The sequence below is a fragment of the Cyanistes caeruleus genome, chromosome 14 (genome assembly GCF_971803275.1).
Source record: "Cyanistes caeruleus chromosome 14, bCyaCae1.hap1.1, whole genome shotgun sequence".
Taxonomy (NCBI): Eukaryota; Metazoa; Chordata; class Aves; order Passeriformes; family Paridae; genus Cyanistes; species Cyanistes caeruleus.
The window spans coordinates 14,412,728-14,436,569 of NC_141714.1; the positions used below are offsets into that span (position 1 = coordinate 14,412,728).

The 23,842-nt window shown below is 56.1% G+C and overlaps 1 protein-coding gene across 2 annotated transcripts in view; it reads right to left on the reverse strand.

Moving 5' to 3' along the window:
- The window catches only part of OPHN1 (oligophrenin 1), a 161,055-nt gene that overhangs the window by 15,518 nt on the left and 121,695 nt on the right, over positions 1 to 23,842 (reverse strand). For both annotated transcript variants that reach the window (XM_086850957.1, XM_086850956.1), the window contains exons 10-13: positions 2,580 to 2,671; positions 2,380 to 2,458; positions 1,717 to 1,750; positions 336 to 398 (exon numbers count right to left, since the gene is read on the reverse strand). In XM_086850957.1, coding sequence (XP_086707083.1) covers positions 336 to 398; positions 1,717 to 1,750; positions 2,380 to 2,458; positions 2,580 to 2,671 — 268 coding nt within the window. The remainder of the gene's footprint in view (positions 1 to 335; positions 399 to 1,716; positions 1,751 to 2,379; positions 2,459 to 2,579; positions 2,672 to 23,842) is intronic.

Below are 23,842 nucleotides of genomic sequence, written 5' to 3' on the forward strand. Positions count from 1 at the left end.
GATATGTGACAGCCCAGAGGATGAACTGCCACCCTTCCACCTGCTTCTGCTGCTTCACAGCCTGGGGCTGAAGCAGCTTGTAGCCGCCCTTGTTCTCCTGCCCAACACAGCTGTGCTCAGGGCCAAATCTGAGAAAACCACGAGTCAAAACAGTATAAAGGTGAAAGTTCAACCTCAACCTTGGTACAACATCCCAAACCAGGTGGGATTTCTGCTCCCGAAGAACATGCATTTAAGTGAAGAGCACATTCCTCAGCTAAAAGCTGAAGTTCTGCAGGAGCCACAGTGTAACTCAAGGCCATGGGAAGCAGCGCTGGGCTGGGTGAGCTCCTCACCTTTGGTCTCCACTGCGTTGATGCACTTCCGAACAAACTTGAAGCCCACCTCGTTCAGCTCCACTGTTTTGGACAAGGAAGCTGTGTTAGCTGCCTGAGCACTCCTGGAGACCCCTGGGACCCCTCCAGCCCCAGCCCCAGCCCCAGCCCTTCTCAGCACCCAGAGCCACAATACCTCAGCACACAGAGTGCTCACACCTGCACCCACATCCCCTCCCCCTCAGGAAACACCGGCATTCTGCACATCCTGACAAAGGAGTTAGTAGCTCCATATGTTCTCCCATTCTTCCTCAAATTTATTTTGAGTTGCAGGATTGCTCCCTACCCCCTCTCTGTCTTTAACAACAACAGTATAAATCAGTGTTTAATAATAATAATAATAGTGTAAATTATTTGGATTGTGTATGATAAAGACTTGAATAATCACTTCCAGAGCAAAATCTGTAGCTAAAGCTCTTCCTTATCATGGGACTGTGTAATTTCTGCTTATCTACATCACTAGGATTAAAAAGCAAAACCAATCCAGCTTGATGTGCTGAGGAAAACTGAGCAAAGGGCTTGCTCCACTGAGCTGGGGAATCCTATGGGATCCCTGCCTTTTCAGCAGGTTGTTTATATTGATTCTGTCTGCTCTGGGCAACAGCAACACCAAGCTCAGATGGCTCTTAGCCCTACCCCAGGAAAAAGCACCCACCTGGTGCTTGATACTGAGGACTATTATACCACTGGAATTCTTACCAGCTCTAATCTATGACAAATAGAGATTGTTTATTCAGTGAAACCCTAATTCACATTCCTCCCAGTGTGTGATGTGAACACAGCCACACAGCAGGTTTGTCCTCATGCTTCTGGGAATGCTCCCCCTGTGCTCATCAGAGCCAGCTAGTTACAGAGCTGATGAAGTGAGCTCTGAGCAATGCAGGTTTCAGCCAGCTAACAGAGCCCCAGAGGGCTTCCAGGGCTCTGCAGTGTGTCTCAGTGTTCCTGGGCTCTGCAGGGTACACCCCACTGCACACTGGGAGGGGGACATGGGACATGGTGCTGGGTGGGAGATGCAGGGAACTCAATGCCACCTCTATTGCCCTATTACAACTTTTGTTAGGGACACATCCTCAGAACCTCCCACTGGGGTTTGAAGGTGCAAATCGAACCTCACATTCCACTGCTCCTGGCTAAATAAAAACTGCTCACTGCAGCTCTGTGCAACTCCTTATCTGGGCTCAGTGCCAGACACTGTAGTACAAAACCTGAAGTGACATTGTTGTCAGGGAGTGGGGACAGTGCTACTCAGCAGGAATTGAGGATGAGTGTATCTGCAAGGAAAATCCCGCCTAACCTCAAGGCTGTGAGAACCCAAAGAACAGCAACAGAAGTGACTCACTTTCCTCCTGCTTCGTGATGGGACTGTGATAAATCTGAAAAAGGGGAGGGAATGGGGGAGGGAGAATCAAAAACATCATCAACATGATTTGGTATTTATTTCTGAAAGAAAAATCCAGCATCCCATAAATCACCCCCAGATTACCCAGAAGCAATTACAGCAAAAAAGACAATGTCCCATAGAAATCTCATTTTATAATTAGCCAAGAACCTATTATCTGCACAATCAAGGAGTTTCTGCTGCCTGCCTGCATTTCAGTGGGGCACCTATTTCTAGGGAAATTCTCTGTTCTGTAGGCAAACCACAGGACTCTGAGCTTTGCTCAGACTGAAGGAAGGGAACACCAGCAGGCACAGACGGGTGCAAGGTGGGCAGTGACACCTTTGAAAAGGTGGCTAAGATCAGGGACAGACAAAACACCATTTCCAGCAGGTAGTGAGGAGCAGCCCTGCTGCTGGAACCAGCAGCCCTGGAAAGGCCGGTCCTCAGGAGAGCTGGCACAGCAAAGGAACATCCCGAGATTTACGGGGGAAGCCCAAAACGCCAGTGGGAGCTGAGGGATCGGCATGGAGCCCGTGCAGCACTGATCCCGAGCAGCAGCCACCGGCAGAGGACACTGCTCGGCAGCACATTCCAGCTGGGAACAGCTCCAGCAACACTCACCGGCTCCTTCCCGTCCATGGCCTCCATCCACAGCCTTCGGTTGGCTTCTGAGAGTGCCTGCAGCGTGATGGTCCCAGACCTGTGCACAATTCCCCCAGGGACAGGCAGGGAAAGGAAGAAAAGTTGTTTTTAATAGACAGCAAAGAGGGATTTACTGCAGGCCCCTGCACTCTGGGGCCTCCAGACACGAAGCCTCTCACCTTTCATTAGTTTCAATGTCAAAACAAAACCTTTTGTCTATGGAGTCAGTCTTCCTCCTTACGCAGGATTTCAGGGTCAAGTCCAACGTGCCCTAGGAGAGAACATGAAACCAAGGTGAGAGGACAGAAACATGGGAGATTTTGGGCTCCTCAGGCCCCTCAGCTGCAGCCCAGCCCAGCACTGCCCACGGCGCCTGTCCTGATATTCCAATGGCATTGGAGAATGGGTGGTTCTCCCACCATCATCACAGGCAGACATAAGAGGCTCCGAGTTCCAGGCTTGCTCTCAGCCAGAGAATGTTCTGGACTTCGCAGGACTACCCCACACAGCAGCACTCTGCCCCTACAGTGCTGGAACACTGCTCCAACCAACCCAGCAAGGCACTCCCTGCTCTCTGAGGCCAGGACCAGGCTCACCTGTGCTCTGACACAGCTACGTCCTTATTTTTATCAGGGCTGCTCATCAGAACCTATCACCCACAACACTAATGAACCAAATGGCTTTACACGAACACTGTGTGGCAAAGGCATGTACATTTCCTCACCCCAGATAGAGCAGATGTGCTCTGGAGAGGCTCAGCTCTGCCTCTTGTTCAAATCCCTGTGCTCTCCAGCAGAATCAATTCATAATTTGATTGTGGCTTTTTGGCCAGATGTGACCTGATGGTGCAGGCTACCAGACTGCCAGTGTTTGGTAAGGCACTAAGTTTAGCAAGTCCTCACCAGCAGTGAGTAGATCTATCCTAGATTATAGCCTTACTAAACATGCTTATGGCACAAATGACAACAAATCTCTCCATACAATAGTTTGGATCTTTCTTTGCCCAGCTCTCTGCCAAGGCGTTGCAAAACATCTATTTTATTTTCCTGCTGCAGTATGCAGAGCCCTGCCAAAACCAGACCATGAGCTCACACACTGGAGCACACAGGCCTGGCTGGGAAGGCCCTGGGGAAGGCTCCATGGCAGAGGAGGGTGGGGGACTCAGCTGGAGGCACTGGCTGTGCTCCATCCTCCCACCCCTCCCCTGTCACACGCAGGGACTGAGGGAACTCCCAGACTTTGGGAAAACAAAGCACTTTGGGAAAGTAGTTGCCCAAATTGCTGCCTTAGGACAGTTTGGAGCTTCACTGTTGCCCTGGAAAACCCGGACCGGATTTTTCCCGAGTCCGGAATGGAGTCGGTAATTTGGAAAACCCGGACCGGATTTTTCCCGGAGTCCGGAATGGAGTCGGCAACCTGGAAAACCCGGACCGGATTTTTCCCGGAGTCCGGAATGGAGTCGGCAATTTGGAAAACCCGGACCGGATTTTTCCCGGAGTCCGGAATGGAGTCGGTAATTTGGAAAACCCGGACCGGATTTTTCCCGGAGTCCGGAATGGAGTCGGCAACCTGGAAAACCCGGACCGGATTTTTCCCGGAGTCCGGAATGGAGTCGGCAACCTGGAAAACCCGGACCGGATTTTTCCCGGAGTCCGGAATGGAGTCGGCAATTTGGAAAACCCGGACCGGATTTTTCCCGGAGTCCGGAATGGAGTCGGCAACTTGGAAAACCCGGACCGGATTTTTCCCGGAGTCCGGAATGGAGTCGGTAATTTGGAAAACCCGGACCGGATTTTTCCCGGAGTCCGGAATGGAGTCGGCAACCTGGAAAACCCGGACCGGATTTTTCCCGGAGTCCGGAATGGAGTCGGTAATTTGGAAAACCCGGACCGGATTTTTCCCGGAGTCCGGAATGGAGTCGGCAACCTGGAAAACCCGGACCGGATTTTCCCCGGAGTCCGGAATGGAGTCGGTAATTTGGAAAACCCGGACCGGATTTTTCCCGGAGTCCGGAATGGAGTCGGTAATTTGGAAAACCCGGACCGGATTTTTCCCGGAGTCCGGAATGGAGTCGGCAACCTGGAAAACCCGGACCGGATTTTTCCCGGAGTCCGGAATGGAGTCGGCAACCTGGAAAACCCGGACCGGATTTTTCCCGGAGTCCGGAATGGAGTCGGTAATTTGGAAAACATGGACCGGATTTTTCCCGGAGTCCGGAATGGAGTCGGTAATTTGGAAAACCCGGACCGGATTTTTCCCGGAGTCCGGAATGGAGTCGGTAATTTGGAAAACCCGGACCGGATTTTTCCCGGAGTCCGGAATGGAGTCGGCAACCTGGAAAACCCGGACCGGATTTTCCCCGGAGTCCGGAATGGAGTCGGCAACCTGGAAAACCCGGACCGGATTTTTCCCGGAGTCCGGAATGGAGTCGGCAACCTGGAAAACCCGGACCGGATTTTCCCCGGAGTCCGGAATGGAGTCGGCAACTTGGAAAACCCGGACCGGATTTTCCCCGGAGTCCGGAATGGAGTCGGCAATTTGGAAAACCCGGACCGGATTTTCCCCGGAGTCCGGAATGGAGTCGGCAACCTGGAAAACCCGGACCGGATTTTCCCCGGAGTCCGGAATGGAGTCGGTAATTTGGAAAACCCGGACCGGATTTTTCCCGGAGTCCGGAATGGAGTCGGCAACCTGGAAAACCCGGACCGGATTTTCCCCGGAGTCCGGAATGGAGTCGGTAATTTGGAAAACCCGGACCGGATTTTTCCCGGAGTCCAGAATGGAGTCGGCAACCTGGAAAACCCGGACCGGATTTTTCCCGGAGTCCGGAATGGAGTCGGCAACCTGGAAAACCCGGACCGGATTTTTCCCGGAGTCCGGAATGGAGTCGGCAACCTGGAAAACCCGGACCGGATTTTTCCCGGAGTCCGGAATGGAGTCGGCAACCTGGAAAACCCGGACCGGATTTTTCCCGGAGTCCGGAATGGAGTCGGCAACCTGGAAAACCCGGACCGGATTTTCCCCGGAGTCCGGAATGGAGTCGGCAACCTGGAAAACCCGGACCGGATTTTTCCCGGAGTCCGGAATGGAGTCGGCAACCTGGAAAACCCGGACCGGATTTTCCCCGGAGTCCGGAATGGAGTCGGTAATTTGGAAAACCCGGACCGGATTTTTCCCGGAGTCCGGAATGGAGTCGGTAATTTGGAAAACCCGGACCGGATTTTTCCCGGAGTCCGGAATGGAGTCGGCAACCTGGAAAACCCGGACCGGATTTTTCCCGGAGTCCGGAATGGAGTCGGTAATTTGGAAAACCCGGACCGGATTTTTCCCGGAGTCCGGAATGGAGTCGGTAATTTGGAAAACCCGGACCGGATTTTTCCCGGAGTCCGGAATGGAGTCGGCAACCTGGAAAACCCGGACCGGATTTTTCCCGGAGTCCGGAATGGAGTCGGCAACCTGAAAAACCCGGACCGGATTTTTCCCGGAGTCCGGAATGGAGTCGGCAACCTGGAAAACCCGGACCGGATTTTTCCCGGAATCCGGAATGGAGTCGGCAACCTGGAAAACCCGGACTGGATTTTTCCCGGAGTCCGGAATGGAGTCGGTAATTTGGAAAACCCGGACCGGATTTCTCCCGGAGTCCGGAATGGAGTCGGCAACCTGGAAAACCCGGACCGGATTTTTCCCGGAGTCCGGAATGGAGTCGGCAACCTGGAAAACCCGGACCGGATTTTTCCCGGAGTCCGGAATGGAGTCGGCAACCTGGAAAACCCGGACCGGATTTTTCCCGGAGTCCGGAATGGAGTCGGCAACCTGGAAAACCCGGACCGGATTTTCCCCGGAGTCCGGAATGGAGTCGGTAATTTGGAAAACCCGGACCGGATTTTTCCCGGAGTCCGGAATGGAGTCGGTAATTTGGAAAACCCGGACCGGATTTTTCCCGGAGTCCGGAATGGAGTCGGCAACCTGGAAAACCCGGACCGGATTTTTCCCGGAGTCCGGAATGGAGTCGGCAACCTGGAAAACCCGGACCGGATTTTTCCCGGAGTCCGGAATGGAGTCGGCAACCTGGAAAACCCGGACCGGATTTTCCCCGGAGTCCGGAATGGAGTCGGCAACCTGGAAAACCCGGACCGGATTTTCCCCGGAGTCCGGAATGGAGTCGGCAACCTGGAAAACCCGGACCGGATTTTTCCCGGAGTCCGGAATGGAGTCGGCAACCTGGAAAACCCGGACCGGATTTTTCCCGGAGTCCGGAATGGAGTCGGCAACCTGGAAAACCCGGACCGGATTTTTCCCGGAGTCCGGAATGGAGTCGGCAACCTGGAAAACCCGGACCGGATTTTTCCCGGAGTCCGGAATGGAGTCGGCAACCTGGAAAACCCGGACCGGATTTTTCCCGGAGTCCGGAATGGAGTCGGTAATTTGGAAAACATGGACCGGATTTTTCCCGGAGTCCGGAATGGAGTCGGTAAGTTGGAAAACCCGGACCGGATTTTTCCCGGAGTCCGGAATGGAGTCGGCAACCTGGAAAACCCGGACCGGATTTTTCCCGGAGTCCGGAATGGAGTCGGCAACCTGGAAAACCCGGACCGGATTTTCCCCGGAGTCCGGAATGGAGTCGGCAACCTGGAAAACCCGGACCGGATTTTTCCCGGAGTCCGGAATGGAGTCGGCAATTTGGAAAACCCGGACCGGATTTTTCCCGGAGTCCGGAATGGAGTCGGCAACCTGGAAAACCCGGACCGGATTTTTCCCGGAGTCCGGAATGGAGTCGGCAACCTGGAAAACCCGGACCGGATTTTTCCCGGAGTCCGGAATGGAGTCGGCAACCTGGAAAACCCGGACCGGATTTTTCCCGGAGTCCGGAATGGAGTCGGTAATTTGGAAAACATGGACCGGATTTTTCCCGGAGTCCGGAATGGAGTCGGTAAGTTGGAAAACCCGGACCGGATTTTTCCCGGAGTCCGGAATGGAGTCGGCAACCTGGAAAACCCGGACCGGATTTTTCCCGGAGTCCGGAATGGAGTCGGCAACCTGGAAAACCCGGACCGGATTTTCCCCGGAGTCCGGAATGGAGTCGGTAATTTGGAAAACCCGGACCGGATTTTTCCCGGAGTCCGGAATGGAGTCGGTAATTTGGAAAACCCGGACCGGATTTTTCCCGGAGTCCGGAATGGAGTCGGCAACCTGGAAAACCCGGACCGGATTTTTCCCGGAGTCCGGAATGGAGTCGGCAACCTGGAAAACCCGGACCGGATTTTTCCCGGAGTCCGGAATGGAGTCGGCAACCTGGAAAACCCGGACCGGATTTTTCCCGGAGTCCGGAATGGAGTCGGCAACCTGGAAAACCCGGACCGGATTTTTCCCGGAGTCCGGAATGGAGTCGGTAATTTGGAAAACATGGACCGGATTTTTCCCGGAGTCCGGAATGGAGTCGGTAATTTGGAAAACCCGGACCGGATTTTTCCCGGAGTCCGGAATGGAGTCGGTAATTTGGAAAACCCGGACCGGATTTTTCCCGGAGTCCGGAATGGAGTCGGCAACCTGGAAAACCCGGACCGGATTTTCCCCGGAGTCCGGAATGGAGTCGGCAACCTGGAAAACCCGGACCGGATTTTCCCCGGAGTCCGGAATGGAGTCGGCAACCTGGAAAACCCGGACCGGATTTTCCCCGGAGTCCGGAATGGAGTCGGCAACCTGGAAAACCCGGACCGGATTTTTCCCGGAGTCCGGAATGGAGTCGGCAACCTGAAAAACCCGGACCGGATTTTTCCCGGAGTCCGGAATGGAGTCGGCAACCTGGAAAACCCGGACCGGATTTTTCCCGGAGTCCGGAATGGAGTCGGTAATTTGGAAAACATGGACCGGATTTTTCCCGGAGTCCGGAATGGAGTCGGTAATTTGGAAAACCCGGACCGGATTTTTCCCGGAGTCCGGAATGGAGTCGGTAATTTGGAAAACCCGGACCGGATTTTTCCCGGAGTCCGGAATGGAGTCGGCAACCTGGAAAACCCGGACCGGATTTTCCCCGGAGTCCGGAATGGAGTCGGCAACCTGGAAAACCCGGACCGGATTTTTCCCGGAGTCCGGAATGGAGTCGGCAACCTGAAAAACCCGGACCGGATTTTTCCCGGAGTCCGGAATGGAGTCGGCAACCTGGAAAACCCGGACCGGATTTTTCCCGGAGTCCGGAATGGAGTCGGTAATTTGGAAAACCCGGACCGGATTTTTCCCGGAGTCCGGAATGGAGTCGGCAACCTGGAAAACCCGGACCGGATTTTTCCCGGAGTCCGGAATGGAGTCGGCAACCTGGAAAACCCGGACCGGATTTTTCCCGGAGTCCGGAATGGAGTCGGCAACCTGGAAAACCCGGACCGGATTTTTCCCGGAGTCCGGAATGGAGTCGGCAACCTGGAAAACCCGGACCGGATTTTCCCCGGAGTCCGGAATGGAGTCGGTAATTTGGAAAACCCGGACCGGATTTTTCCCGGAGTCCGGAATGGAGTCGGTAATTTGGAAAACCCGGACCGGATTTTTCCCGGAGTCCGGAATGGAGTCGGCAACCTGGAAAACCCGGACCGGATTTTTCCCGGAGTCCGGAATGGAGTCGGCAACCTGGAAAACCCGGACCGGATTTTTCCCGGAGTCCGGAATGGAGTCGGCAACCTGGAAAACCCGGACCGGATTTTTCCCGGAGTCCGGAATGGAGTCGGCAACCTGGAAAACCCGGACCGGATTTTCCCCGGAGTCCGGAATGGAGTCGGCAACCTGGAAAACCCGGACCGGATTTTTCCCGGAGTCCGGAATGGAGTCGGCAACCTGGAAAACCCGGACCGGATTTTTCCCGGAGTCCGGAATGGAGTCGGTAATTTGGAAAACATGGACCGGATTTTTCCCGGAGTCCGGAATGGAGTCGGTAATTTGGAAAACCCGGACCGGATTTTTCCCGGAGTCCGGAATGGAGTCGGCAACCTGGAAAACCCGGACCGGATTTTCCCCGGAGTCCGGAATGGAGTCGGTAATTTGGAAAACCCGGACCGGATTTTTCCCGGAGTCCGGAATGGAGTCGGTAATTTGGAAAACCCGGACCGGATTTTCCCCGGAGTCCGGAATGGAGTCGGCAACCTGGAAAACCCGGACCGGATTTTTCCCGGAGTCCGGAATGGAGTCGGCAACCTGGAAAACCCGGACCGGATTTTTCCCGGAGTCCGGAATGGAGTCGGCAACCTGAAAAACCCGGACCGGATTTTTCCCGGAGTCCGGAATGGAGTCGGCAACCTGGAAAACCCGGACCGGATTTTTCCCGGAGTCCGGAATGGAGTCGGCAACCTGGAAAACCCGGACCGGATTTTTCCCGGAGTCCGGAATGGAGTCGGTAATTTGGAAAACCCGGACCGGATTTTTCCCGGAGTCCGGAATGGAGTCGGCAACCTGGAAAACCCGGACCGGATTTTCCCCGGAGTCCGGAATGGAGTCGGCAACCTGGAAAACCCGGAGCGGATTTTTCCCGGAGTCCGGAATGGAGTCGGTAATTTGGAAAACCCGGACCGGATTTTTCCCGGAGTCCGGAATGGAGTCGGCAACCTGGAAAACCCGGACCGGATTTTTCCCGGAGTCCGGAATGGAGTCGGTAATTTGGAAAACCCGGACCGGATTTTTCCCGGAGTCCGGAATGGAGTCGGCAACCTGGAAAACCCGGACCGGATTTTTCCCGGAGTCCGGAATGGAGTCGGCAACCTGGAAAACCCGGACCGGATTTTTCTCGGGGTCCGGAATGGAGTCGGTAATTTGGAAAACCCGGACCGGATTTTTCCCGGAGTCCGGAATGGAGTCGGCAATTCGGAAAACCCGGACCGGATTTTTCCCGGAGTCCGGAATGGAGTCGGCAACCTGGAAAACCCGGACCGGATTTTCCCCGGAGTCCGGAATGGAGTCGGTAATTTGGAAAACCCGGACCGGATTTTTCCCGGAGTCCGGAATGGAGTCGGCAACCTGGAAAACCCGGACCGGATTTTTCCCGGAGTCCGGAATGGAGTCGGCAACCTGGAAAACCCGGACCGGATTTTTCCCGGAGTCCGGAATGGAGTCGGCAACCTGGAAAACCCGGACCGGATTTTTCCCGGAGTCCGGAATGGAGTCGGCAACCTGGAAAACCCGGACCGGATTTTTCCCGGAGTCCGGAATGGAGTCGGCAACCTGGAAAACCCGGACCGGATTTTTCCCGGAGTCCGGAATGGAGTCGGCAACCTGGAAAACCCGGACCGGATTTTCCCCGGAGTCCGGAATGGAGTCGGCAACCTGGAAAACCCGGACCGGATTTTCCCCGGAGTCCGGAATGGAGTCGGCAACCTGGAAAACCCGGACCGGATTTTTCCCGGAGTCCGGAATGGAGTCGGCAACCTGGAAAACCCGGACCGGATTTTCCCCGGAGTCCGGAATGGAGTCGGCAACCTGGAAAACCCGGACCGGATTTTCCCCGGAGTCCGGAATGGAGTCGGCAACCTGGAAAACCCGGACCGGATTTTCCCCGGAGTCCGGAATGAAGTCGGTAATTTGGAAAACCCGGACCGGATTTTTCCCGGAGTCCGGAATGGAGTCGGCAACCTGGAAAACCCGGACCGGATTTTTCCCGGAGTCCGGAATGGAGTCGGCAACCTGGAAAACCCGGACCGGATTTTTCCCGGAGTCCGGAATGGAGTCGGCAACCTGCAAAACCCGAACCGGATTTTCCCCGGAGTCCGGAATGGAGTCGGTAATTTGGAAAACCCGGACCGGATTTTTCCCGGAGTCCGGAATGGAGTCGGTAATTTGGAAAACCCGGACCGGATTTTTCCCGGAGTCCGGAATGGAGTCGGCAACCTGCAAAACCCGAACCGGATTTTCCCCGGAGTCCGGAATGGAGTCGGCAACCTGGAAAACCCGGACCGGATTTTTCCCGGAGTCCGGAATGGAGTCGGCAACCTGAAAAACCCGGACCGGATTTTTCCCGGAGTCCGGAATGGAGTCGGCAACCTGGAAAACCCGGACCGGATTTTCCCCGGAGTCCGGAATGGAGTCGGCAACCTGGAAAACCCGGACCGGATTTTTCCCGGAGTCCGGAATGGAGTCGGCAACCTGAAAAACCCGGACCGGATTTTTCCCGGAGTCCGGAATGGAGTCGGCAACCTGGAAAACCCGGACCGGATTTTCCCCGGAGTCCGGAATGGAGTCGGCAACCTGGAAAACCCGGACCGGATTTTTCCCGGAGTCCGGAATGGAGTCGGCAATTTGGAAAACCCGGACCGGATTTTTCCCGGAGTCCGGAATGGAGTCGGCAACCTGGAAAACCCGGACCGGATTTTCCCCGGAGTCCGGAATGGAGTCGGCAACCTGGAAAACCCGGACCGGATTTTTCCCGGAGTCCGGAATGGAGTCGGCAACCTGGAAAACCCGGACCGGATTTTTCCCGGAGTCCGGAATGGAGTCGGCAACCTGGAAAACCCGGACCGGATTTTTCTCGGGGTCCGGAATGGAGTCGGTAATTTGGAAAACCCGGACCGGATTTTTCCCGGAGTCCGGAATGGAGTTGGCAACCTGGAAAACCCGGACCGGATTTTTCCCGGAGTCCGGAATGGATTCGGTAAGTTGGAAAACCCGGACCGGATTTTCCCCGGAGTCCGGAATGGAGTCGGTAATTTGGAAAACCCGGACCGGATTTTTCCCGGAGTCCGGAATGGAGTCGGCAACCTGAAAAACCCGGACCGGATTTTTCCCGGAGTCCGGAATGGAGTCGGCAACCTGGAAAACTCGGACCGGATTTTTCCCGGAGTCCGGAATGGAGTCGGCAATTCGGAAAACCCGGACCGGATTTTTCCCGGAGTCCGGAATGGAGTCGGCAACCTGGAAAACCCGGACCGGATTTTCCCCGGAGTCCGGAATGGAGTCGGTAATTTGGAAAACCCGGACCGGATTTTTCCCGGAGTCCGGAATGGAGTCGGCAACCTGGAAAACCCGGACCGGATTTTTCCCGGAGTCCGGAATGGAGTCGGCAACCTGGAAAACCCGGACCGGATTTTTCCCGGAGTCCGGAATGGAGTCGGCAACCTGGAAAACCCGGACCGGATTTTCCCCGGAGTCCGGAATGGAGTCGGTAATTTGGAAAACCCGGACCGGATTTTTCCCGGAGTCCGGAATGGAGTCGGCAACCTGGAAAACCCGGACCGGATTTTTCCCGGAGTCCGGAATGGAGTCGGCAACCTGGAAAACCCGGACCGGATTTTTCCCGGAGTCCGGAATGGAGTCGGTAATTTGGAAAACATGGACCGGATTTTTCCCGGAGTCCGGAATGGAGTCGGCAACCTGGAAAACCCGGACCGGATTTTTCCCGGAGTCCGGAATGGAGTCGGCAACCTGGAAAACCCGGACCGGATTTTTCCCGGAGTCCGGAATGGAGTCGGCAACCTGGAAAACCTGGACCGGATTTTTCCCGGAGTCCGGAATGGAGTCGGCAACCTGGAAAACCCGGACCGGATTTTCCCCGGAGTCCGGAATGGAGTCGGTAATTTGGAAAACATGGACCGGATTTTTCCCGGAGTCCGGAATGGAGTCGGTAATTTGGAAAACCCGGACCGGATTTTTCCCGGAGTCCGGAATGGAGTCGGCAACCTGGAAAACCCGGACCGGATTTTTCCCGGAGTCCGGAATGGAGTCGGTAAGTTGGAAAACCCGGACCGGATTTTTCCCGGAGTCCGGAATGGAGTCGGCAACCTGGAAAACCCGGACCGGATTTTTCCCGGAGTCCGGAATGGAGTCGGCAACCTGGAAAACCCGGACCGGATTTTCCCCGGAGTCCGGAATGGAGTCGGTAAGTTGGAAAACCCGGACCGGATTTTTCCCGGAGTCCGGAATGGAGTCGGCAATTTGGAAAACCCGGACCGGATTTTTCCCGGAGTCCGGAATGGAGTCGGCAACCTGGAAAACCCGGACCGGATTTTCCCCGGAGTCCGGAATGGAGTCGGCAACCTGGAAAACCCGGACCGGATTTTTCCCGGAGTCCGGAATGGAGTCGGCAACCTGAAAAACCCGGACCGGATTTTTCCCGGAGTCCGGAATGGAGTCGGCAACCTGGAAAACCCGGACCGGATTTTCCCCGGAGTCCGGAATGGAGTCGGCAACCTGGAAAACCCGGACCGGATTTTTCCCGGAGTCCGGAATGGAGTCGGCAACCTGAAAAACCCGGACCGGATTTTTCCCGGAGTCCGGAATGGAGTCGGCAACCTGGAAAACCCGGACCGGATTTTTCCCGGAGTCCGGAATGGAGTCGGTAATTTGGAAAACCCGGACCGGATTTTTCCCGGAGTCCGGAATGGAGTCGGCAACCTGGAAAACCCGGACCGGATTTTTCCCGGAATCCGGAATGGAGTCGGCAACCTGGAAAACCCGGACCGGATTTTTCCCGGAGTCCGGAATGGAGTCGGTAATTTGGAAAACCCGGACCGGATTTTTCCCGGAGTCCGGAATGGAGTCGGCAACCTGGAAAACCCGGACCGGATTTTTCCCGGAGTCCGGAATGGAGTCGGCAACCTGGAAAACCCGGACCGGATTTTTCCCGGAGTCCGGAATGGAGTCGGTAAGTTGGAAAACCCGGACCGGATTTTTCCCGGAGTCCGGAATGGAGTCGGCAACCTGGAAAACCCGGACCGGATTTTTCCCGGAGTCCGGAATGGAGTCGGCAACCTGGAAAATCCGGACCGGATTTTCCCCGGAGTCCGGAATGGAGTCGGTAATTTGGAAAACCCGGACCGGATTTTTCCCGGAGTCCGGAATGGAGTCGGTAAGTTGGAAAACCCGGACCGGATTTTTCCCGGAGTCCGGAATGGAGTCGGCAACCTGGAAAACCCGGACCGGATTTTTCCCGGAGTCCGGAATGGAGTCGGCAACCTGGAAAACCCGGACCGGATTTTTCCCGGAGTCCGGAATGGAGTCGGTAATTTGGAAAACATGGACCGGATTTTTCCCGGAGTCCGGAATGGAGTCGGTAATTTGGAAAACCCGGACCGGATTTTTCCCGGAGTCCGGAATGGAGTCGGTAATTTGGAAAACCCGGACCGGATTTTTCCCGGAGTCCGGAATGGAGTCGGCAACCTGGAAAACCCGGACCGGATTTTTCCCGGAGTCCGGAATGGAGTCGGCAACCTGGAAAACCCGGACCGGATTTTCCCCGGAGTCCGGAATGGAGTCGGCAACCTGGAAAACCCGGACCGGATTTTTCCCGGAATCCGGAATGGAGTCGGCAACCTGGAAAACCCGGACCGGATTTTTCCCGGAATCCGGAATGGAGTCGGCAACCTGGAAAACCCGGACCGGATTTTTCCCGGAATCCGGAATGGAGTCGGCAACCTGGAAAACCCGGACCGGATTTTCCCCGGAGTCCGGAATGGAGTCGGCAACCTGGAAAACCCGGACCGGATTTTCCCCGGAGTCCGGAATGGAGTCGGCAACCTGGAAAACCCGGACCGGATTTTTCCCGGAGTCCGGAATGGAGTCGGCAACCTGGAAAACCCGGACCGGATTTTCCCCGGAGTCCGGAATGGAGTCGGCAACCTGGAAAACCCGGACCGGATTTTTCCCGGAGTCCGGAATGGAGTCGGCAACCTGGAAAACCCGGACCGGATTTTCCCCGGAGTCCGGAATGGAGTCGGCAACCTGGAAAACCCGGACCGGATTTTCCCCGGAGTCCGGAATGGAGTCGGCAACCTGGAAAACCCGGACCGGATTTTCCCCGGAGTCCGGAATGAAGTCGGTAATTTGGAAAACCCGGACCGGATTTTTCCCGGAGTCCGGAATGGAGTCGGCAACCTGGAAAACCCGGACCGGATTTTTCCCGGAGTCCGGAATGGAGTCGGCAACCTGGAAAACCCGGACCGGATTTTTCCCGGAGTCCGGAATGGAGTCGGCAACCTGCAAAACCCGAACCGGATTTTCCCCGGAGTCCGGAATGGAGTCGGTAATTTGGAAAACCCGGACCGGATTTTTCCCGGAGTCCGGAATGGAGTCGGTAATTTGGAAAACCCGGACCGGATTTTTCCCGGAGTCCGGAATGGAGTCGGCAACCTGCAAAACCCGAACCGGATTTTCCCCGGAGTCCGGAATGGAGTCGGCAACCTGGAAAACCCGGACCGGATTTTTCCCGGAGTCCGGAATGGAGTCGGCAACCTGAAAAACCCGGACCGGATTTTTCCCGGAGTCCGGAATGGAGTCGGCAACCTGGAAAACCCGGACCGGATTTTCCCCGGAGTCCGGAATGGAGTCGGCAACCTGGAAAACCCGGACCGGATTTTTCCCGGAGTCCGGAATGGAGTCGGCAACCTGAAAAACCCGGACCGGATTTTTCCCGGAGTCCGGAATGGAGTCGGCAACCTGGAAAACCCGGACCGGATTTTCCCCGGAGTCCGGAATGGAGTCGGCAACCTGGAAAACCCGGACCGGATTTTTCCCGGAGTCCGGAATGGAGTCGGCAATTTGGAAAACCCGGACCGGATTTTTCCCGGAGTCCGGAATGGAGTCGGCAACCTGGAAAACCCGGACCGGATTTTCCCCGGAGTCCGGAATGGAGTCGGCAACCTGGAAAACCCGGACCGGATTTTTCCCGGAGTCCGGAATGGAGTCGGCAACCTGGAAAACCCGGACCGGATTTTTCCCGGAGTCCGGAATGGAGTCGGCAACCTGGAAAACCCGGACCGGATTTTTCTCGGGGTCCGGAATGGAGTCGGTAATTTGGAAAACCCGGACCGGATTTTTCCCGGAGTCCGGAATGGAGTTGGCAACCTGGAAAACCCGGACCGGATTTTTCCCGGAGTCCGGAATGGATTCGGTAAGTTGGAAAACCCGGACCGGATTTTCCCCGGAGTCCGGAATGGAGTCGGTAATTTGGAAAACCCGGACCGGATTTTTCCCGGAGTCCGGAATGGAGTCGGCAACCTGAAAAACCCGGACCGGATTTTTACCGGAGTCCGGAATGGAGTCGGCAACCTGGAAAACCCGGACCGGATTTTTCCCGGAGTCCGGAATGGAGTCGGCAATTCGGAAAACCCGGACCGGATTTTTCCCGGAGTCCGGAATGGAGTCGGCAACCTGGAAAACCCGGACCGGATTTTCCCCGGAGTCCGGAATGGAGTCGGTAATTTGGAAAACCCGGACCGGATTTTTCCCGGAGTCCGGAATGGAGTCGGCAACCTGGAAAACCCGGACCGGATTTTTCCCGGAGTCCGGAATGGAGTCGGCAACCTGGAAAACCCGGACCGGATTTTTCCCGGAGTCCGGAATGGAGTCGGCAACCTGGAAAACCCGGACCGGATTTTCCCCGGAGTCCGGAATGGAGTCGGTAATTTGGAAAACCCGGACCGGATTTTTCCCGGAGTCCGGAATGGAGTCGGCAACCTGGAAAACCCGGACCGGATTTTTCCCGGAGTCCGGAATGGAGTCGGCAACCTGGAAAACCCGGACCGGATTTTTCCCGGAGTCCGGAATGGAGTCGGTAATTTGGAAAACATGGACCGGATTTTTCCCGGAGTCCGGAATGGAGTCGGCAACCTGGAAAACCCGGACCGGATTTTTCCCGGAGTCCGGAATGGAGTCGGCAACCTGGAAAACCCGGACCGGATTTTTCCCGGAGTCCGGAATGGAGTCGGCAACCTGGAAAACCCGGACCGGATTTTTCCCGGAGTCCGGAATGGAGTCGGCAACCTGGAAAACCCGGACCGGATTTTCCCCGGAGTCCGGAATGGAGTCGGTAATTTGGAAAACATGGACCGGATTTTTCCCGGAGTCCGGAATGGAGTCGGTAATTTGGAAAACCCGGACCGGATTTTTCCCGGAGTCCGGAATGGAGTCGGCAACCTGGAAAACCCGGACCGGATTTTTCCCGGAGTCCGGAATGGAGTCGGCAAGTTGGAAAACCCGGACCGGATTTTTCCCGGAGTCCGGAATGGAGTCGGCAACCTGGAAAACCCGGACCGGATTTTTCCCGGAGTCCGGAATGGAGTCGGCAACCTGGAAAACCCGGACCGGATTTTCCCCGGAGTCCGGAATGGAGTCGGTAAGTTGGAAAACCCGGACCGGATTTTTCCCGGAGTCCGGAATGGAGTCGGCAATTTGGAAAACCCGGACCGGATTTTTCCCGGAGTCCGGAATGGAGTCGGCAACCTGGAAAACCCGGACCGGATTTTCCCCGGAGTCCGGAATGGAGTCGGCAACCTGGAAAACCCGGACCGGATTTTTCCCGGAGTCCGGAATGGAGTCGGCAACCTGAAAAACCCGGACCGGATTTTTCCCGGAGTCCGGAATGGAGTCGGCAACCTGGAAAACCCGGACCGGATTTTCCCCGGAGTCCGGAATGGAGTCGGCAACCTGGAAAACCCGGACCGGATTTTTCCCGGAGTCCGGAATGGAGTCGGCAACCTGAAAAACCCGGACCGGATTTTTCCCGGAGTCCGGAATGGAGTCGGCAACCTGGAAAACCCGGACCGGATTTTTCCCGGAGTCCGGAATGGAGTCGGTAATTTGGAAAACCCGGACCGGATTTTTCCCGGAGTCCGGAATGGAGTCGGCAACCTGGAAAACCCGGACCGGATTTTTCCCGGAATCCGGAATGGAGTCGGCAACCTGGAAAACCCGGACCGGATTTTTCCCGGAGTCCGGAATGGAGTCGGTAATTTGGAAAACCCGGACCGGATTTTTCCCGGAGTCCGGAATGGAGTCGGCAACCTGGAAAACCCGGACCGGATTTTTCCCGGAGTCCGGAATGGAGTCGGCAACCTGGAAAACCCGGACCGGATTTTTCCCGGAGTCCGGAATGGAGTCGGTAAGTTGGAAAACCCGGACCGGATTTTTCCCGGAGTCCGGAATGGAGTCGGCAACCTGGAAAACCCGGACCGGATTTTTCCCGGAGTCCGGAATGGAGTCGGCAACCTGGAAAATCCGGACCGGATTTTCCCCGGAGTCCGGAATGGAGTCGGTAATTTGGAAAACCCGGACCGGATTTTTCCCGGAGTCCGGAATGGAGTCGGTAAGTTGGAAAACCCGGACCGGATTTTTCCCGGAGTCCGGAATGGAGTCGGCAACCTGGAAAACCCGGACCGGATTTTTCCCGGAGTCCGGAATGGAGTCGGCAACCTGGAAAACCCGGACCGGATTTTTCCCGGAGTCCGGAATGGAGTCGGTAATTTGGAAAACATGGACCGGATTTTTCCCGGAGTCCGGAATGGAGTCGGTAATTTGGAAAACCCGGACCGGATTTTTCCCGGAGTCCGGAATGGAGTCGGTAATTTGGAAAACCCGGACCGGATTTTTCCCGGAGTCCGGAATGGAGTCGGCAACCTGGAAAACCCGGACCGGATTTTTCCCGGAGTCCGGAATGGAGTCGGCAACCTGGAAAACCCGGACCGGATTTTCCCCGGAGTCCGGAATGGAGTCGGCAACCTGGAAAACCCGGACCGGATTTTTCCCGGAATCCGGAATGGAGTCGGCAACCTGGAAAACCCGGACCGGATTTTTCCCGGAATCCGGAATGGAGTCGGCAACCTGGAAAACCCGGACCGGATTTTTCCCGGAATCCGGAATGGAGTCGGCAACCTGGAAAACCCGGACCGGATTTTTCCCGGAGTCCGGAATGGAGTCGGCAACCTGGAAAACCCAGACCGGATTTTTCCCGGAGTCCGGAATGGAGTCGGCAACCTGGAAAACCCGGACCGGATTTTTCCCGGAGTCCGGAATGGAGTCGGCAACCTGGAAAACCCGGACCGGATTTTTCCCGGAGTCCGGAATGGAGTCGGCAACCTGGAAAACCCGGACCGGATTTTCCCCGGAGTCCGGAATGGAGTCGGCAACCTGGAAAACCCGGACCGGATTTTCCCCGGAGTCCGGAATGGAGTCGGTAATTTGGAAAACCCGGACCGGATTTTTCCCGGAGTCCGGAATGGAGTCGGCAACCTGGAAAACCCGGACCGGATTTTTCCCGGAGTCCGGAATGGAGTCGGCAACCTGGAAAACCCGGACCGGATTTTTCCCGGAGTCCGGAATGGAGTCGGCAACCTGGAAAACCCGGACCGGATTTTTCCCGGAGTCCGGAATGGAGTCGGCAACCTGGAAAACCCGGACCGGATTTTTCCCGGAGTCCGGAATGGAGTCGGCAACCTGGAAAACCCGGACCGGATTTTTCCCGGAGTCCGGAATGGAGTCGGCAACCTGGAAAACCCGGACCGGATTTTTCCCGGAGTCCGGAATGGAGTCGGTAATTTGGAAAACCCGGACCGGATTTTTCCCGGAGTCCGGAATGGAGTCGGCAACCTGGAAAACCCGGACCGGATTTTTCCCGGAGTCCGGAATGGAGTCGGTAACCTGGAAAACCCGGACCGGATTTTTCCCGGAGTCCGGAATGGAGTCGGTAACCTGGAAAACCCGGACCGGATTTTTCCCGGAGTCCGGAATGGAGTCGGCAATTTGGAAAACCCGGACCGGATTTTCCCCGGAGTCCGGAATGGAGTCGGCAACCTGGAAAACCCGGACCGGATTTTTCCCGGAGTCCGGAATGGAGTCGGTAATTTGGAAAACCCGGACCGGATTTTTCCCGGGGTCCGGAATGGAGTTGGCAACCTGGAAAACCCGGACCGGATTTTTCCCGGAGTCCGGAATGGATTCGGTAAGTTGGAAAACCCGGACCGGATTTTCCCCGGAGTCCGGAATGGAGTCGGTAATTTGGAAAACCCGGACCGGATTTTTCCCGGAGTCCGGAATGGAGTCGGCAACCTGGAAAACCCGGACCGGATTTTTCCCGGAGTCCGGAATGGAGTCGGCAACCTGGAAAACCCGGACTGGATTTTTCCCGGAGTCCGGAATGGAGTCGGCAATTCGGAAAACCCGGACCGGATTTTTCCCGGAGTCCGGAATGGAGTCGGCAACCTGGAAAACCCGGACCGGATTTTCCCCGGAGTCCGGAATGGAGTCGGTAATTTGGAAAACCCGGACCGGATTTTTCCCGGAGTCCGGAATGGAGTCGGCAACCTGGAAAACCCGGACCGGATTTTTCCCGGAGTCCGGAATGGAGTCGGCAACCTGGAAAACCCGGACCGGATTTTTCCCGGAGTCCGGAATGGAGTCGGCAACCTGGAAAACCCGGACCGGATTTTTCCCGGAGTCCGGAATGGAGTCGGCAACCTGGAAAACCCGGACCGGATTTTTCCCGGAGTCCGGAATGGAGTCGGCAACCTGGAAAACCCGGACCGGATTTTTCCCGGAGTCCGGAATGGAGTCGGCAACCTGGAAAACCCGGACCGGATTTTCCCCGGAGTCCGGAATGGAGTCGGCAACCTGGAAAACCCGGACCGGATTTTCCCCGGAGTCCGGAATGGAGTCAGCAACCTGGAAAACCCGGACCGGATTTTCCCCGGAGTCCGGAATGGAGTCGGCAACCTGGAAAACCCGGACCGGATTTTTCCCGGAGTCCGGAATGGAGTCGGTAAGTTGGAAAACATGGACCGGATTTTTCCCGGAGTCCGGAATGGAGTCGGTAATTTGGAAAACCCGGACCGGATTTTTCCCGGAGTCCGGAATGGAGTCGGCAACCTGGAAAACCCGGACCGGATTTTCCCCGGAGTCCGGAATGAAGTCGGTAATTTGGAAAACCCGGACCGGATTTTTCCCGGAGTCCGGAATGGAGTCGGCAACCTGGAAAACCCGGACCGGATTTTTCCCGGAGTCCGGAATGGAGTCGGCAACCTGGAAAACCCGGACCGGATTTTTCCCGGAGTCCGGAATGGAGTCGGCAACCTGCAAAACCCGAACCGGATTTTCCCCGGAGTCCGGAATGGAGTCGGTAATTTGGAAAACCCGGACCGGATTTTTCCCGGAGTCCGGAATGGAGTCGGTAATTTGGAAAACCCGGACCGGATTTTTCCCGGAGTCCGGAATGGAGTCGGCAACCTGGAAAACCCGGACCGGATTTTCCCCGGAGTCCGGAATGGAGTCGGCAACCTGGAAAACCCGGACCGGATTTTTCCCGGAGTCCGGAATGGAGTCGGCAACCTGAAAAACCCGGACCGGATTTTTCCCGGAGTCCGGAATGGAGTCGGCAACCTGGAAAACCCGGACCGGATTTTCCCCGGAGTCCGGAATGGAGTCGGTAATTTGGAAAACCCGGACCGGATTTTTCCCGGAGTCCGGAATGGAGTCGGCAACCTGGAAAACCCGGACCGGATTTTTCCCGGAGTCCGGAATGGAGTCGGCAACCTGGAAAACCCGGACCGGTTTTTTCCCGGAGTCCGGAATGGAGTCGGTAATTTGGAAAACCCGGACCGGATTTTTCCCGGAGTCCGGAATGGAGTCGGCAACCTGGAAAACCCGGACCGGATTTTTCCCGGAGTCCGGAATGGAGTCGGCAACCTGGAAAACCCGGACCGGATTTTTCCCGGAGTCCGGAATGGAGTCGGCAACCTGGAAAACCCGGACCGGATTTTTCCCGGAGTCCGGAATGGAGTCGGCAACCTGGAAAACCCGGACCGGATTTTCCCCGGAGTCCGGAATGGAGTCGGTAATTTGGAAAACCCGGACCGGATTTTTCCCGGAGTCCGGAATGGAGTCGGTAATTTGGAAAACCCGGACCGGATTTTTCCCGGAGTCCGGAATGGAGTCGGCAACCTGCAAAACCCGAACCGGATTTTCCCCGGAGTCCGGAATGGAGTCGGTAATTTGGAAAACCCGGACCGGATTTTTCCCGGAGTCCGGAATGGAGTCGGTAATTTGGAAAACCCGGACCGGATTTTTCCCGGAGTCCGGAATGGAGTCGGCAACCTGGAAAACCCGGACCGGATTTTTCCCGGAGTCCGGAATGGAGTCGGCAACCTGGAAAACCCGGACCGGATTTTCCCCGGAGTCCGGAATGGAGTCGGTAAGTTGGAAAACATGGACCGGATTTTTCCCGGAGTCCGGAATGGAGTCGGTAATTTGGAAAACCCGGACCGGATTTTTCCCGGAGTCCGGAATGGAGTCGGCAACCTGGAAAACCCGGACCGGATTTTCCCCGGAGTCCGGAATGAAGTCGGTAATTTGGAAAACCCGGACCGGATTTTTCCCGGAGTCCGGAATGGAGTCGGCAACCTGGAAAACCCGGACCGGATTTTTCCCGGAGTCCGGAATGGAGTCGGCAACCTGCAAAACCCGAACCGGATTTTCCCCGGAGTCCGGAATGGAGTCGGTAATTTGGAAAACCCGGACCGGATTTTTCCCGGAGTCCGGAATGGAGTCGGTAATTTGGAAAACCCGGACCGGATTTTTCCCGGAGTCCGGAATGGAGTCGGCAACCTGGAAAACCCGGACCGGATTTTCCCCGGAGTCCGGAATGGAGTCGGCAACCTGGAAAACCCGGACCGGATTTTTCCCGGAGTCCGGAATGGAGTCGGCAACCTGAAAAACCCGGACCGGATTTTTCCCGGAGTCCGGAATGGAGTCGGCAACCTGGAAAACCCGGACCGGATTTTCCCCGGAGTCCGGAATGGAGTCGGTAATTTGGAAAACCCGGACCGGATTTTTCCCGGAGTCCGGAATGGAGTCGGCAACCTGGAAAACCCGGACCGGATTTTTCCCGGAGTCCGGAATGGAGTCGGCAACCTGGAAAACCCGGACCGGTTTTTTCCCGGAGTCCGGAATGGAGTCGGTAATTTGGAAAACCCGGACCGGATTTTTCCCGGAGTCCGGAATGGAGTCGGCAACCTGGAAAACCCGGACCGGATTTTTCCCGGAGTCCGGAATGGAGTCGGCAACCTGGAAAACCCGGACCGGATTTTTCCCGGAGTCCGGAATGGAGTCGGCAACCTGGAAAACCCGGACCGGATTTTTCCCGGAGTCCGGAATGGAGTCGGCAACCTGGAAAACCCGGACCGGATTTTCCCCGGAGTCCGGAATGGAGTCGGTAATTTGGAAAACCCGGACCGGATTTTTCCCGGAGTCCGGAATGGAGTCGGTAATTTGGAAAACCCGGACCGGATTTTTCCCGGAGTCCGGAATGGAGTCGGCAACCTGCAAAACCCGAACCGGATTTTCCCCGGAGTCCGGAATGGAGTCGGTAATTTGGAAAACCCGGACCGGATTTTTCCCGGAGTCCGGAATGGAGTCGGTAATTTGGAAAACCCGGACCGGATTTTTCCCGGAGTCCGGAATGGAGTCGGCAACCTGGAAAACCCGGACCGGATTTTTCCCGGAGTCCGGAATGGAGTCGGCAACCTGGAAAACCCGGACCGGATTTTCCCCGGAGTCCGGAATGGAGTCGGTAATTTGGAAAACCCGGACCGGATTTTTCCCGGAGTCCGGAATGGAGTCGGCAACCTGGAAAACCCGGACCGGATTTTTCCCGGAGTCCGGAATGGAGTCGGTAATTTGGAAAACATGGACCGGATTTTTCCCGGAGTCC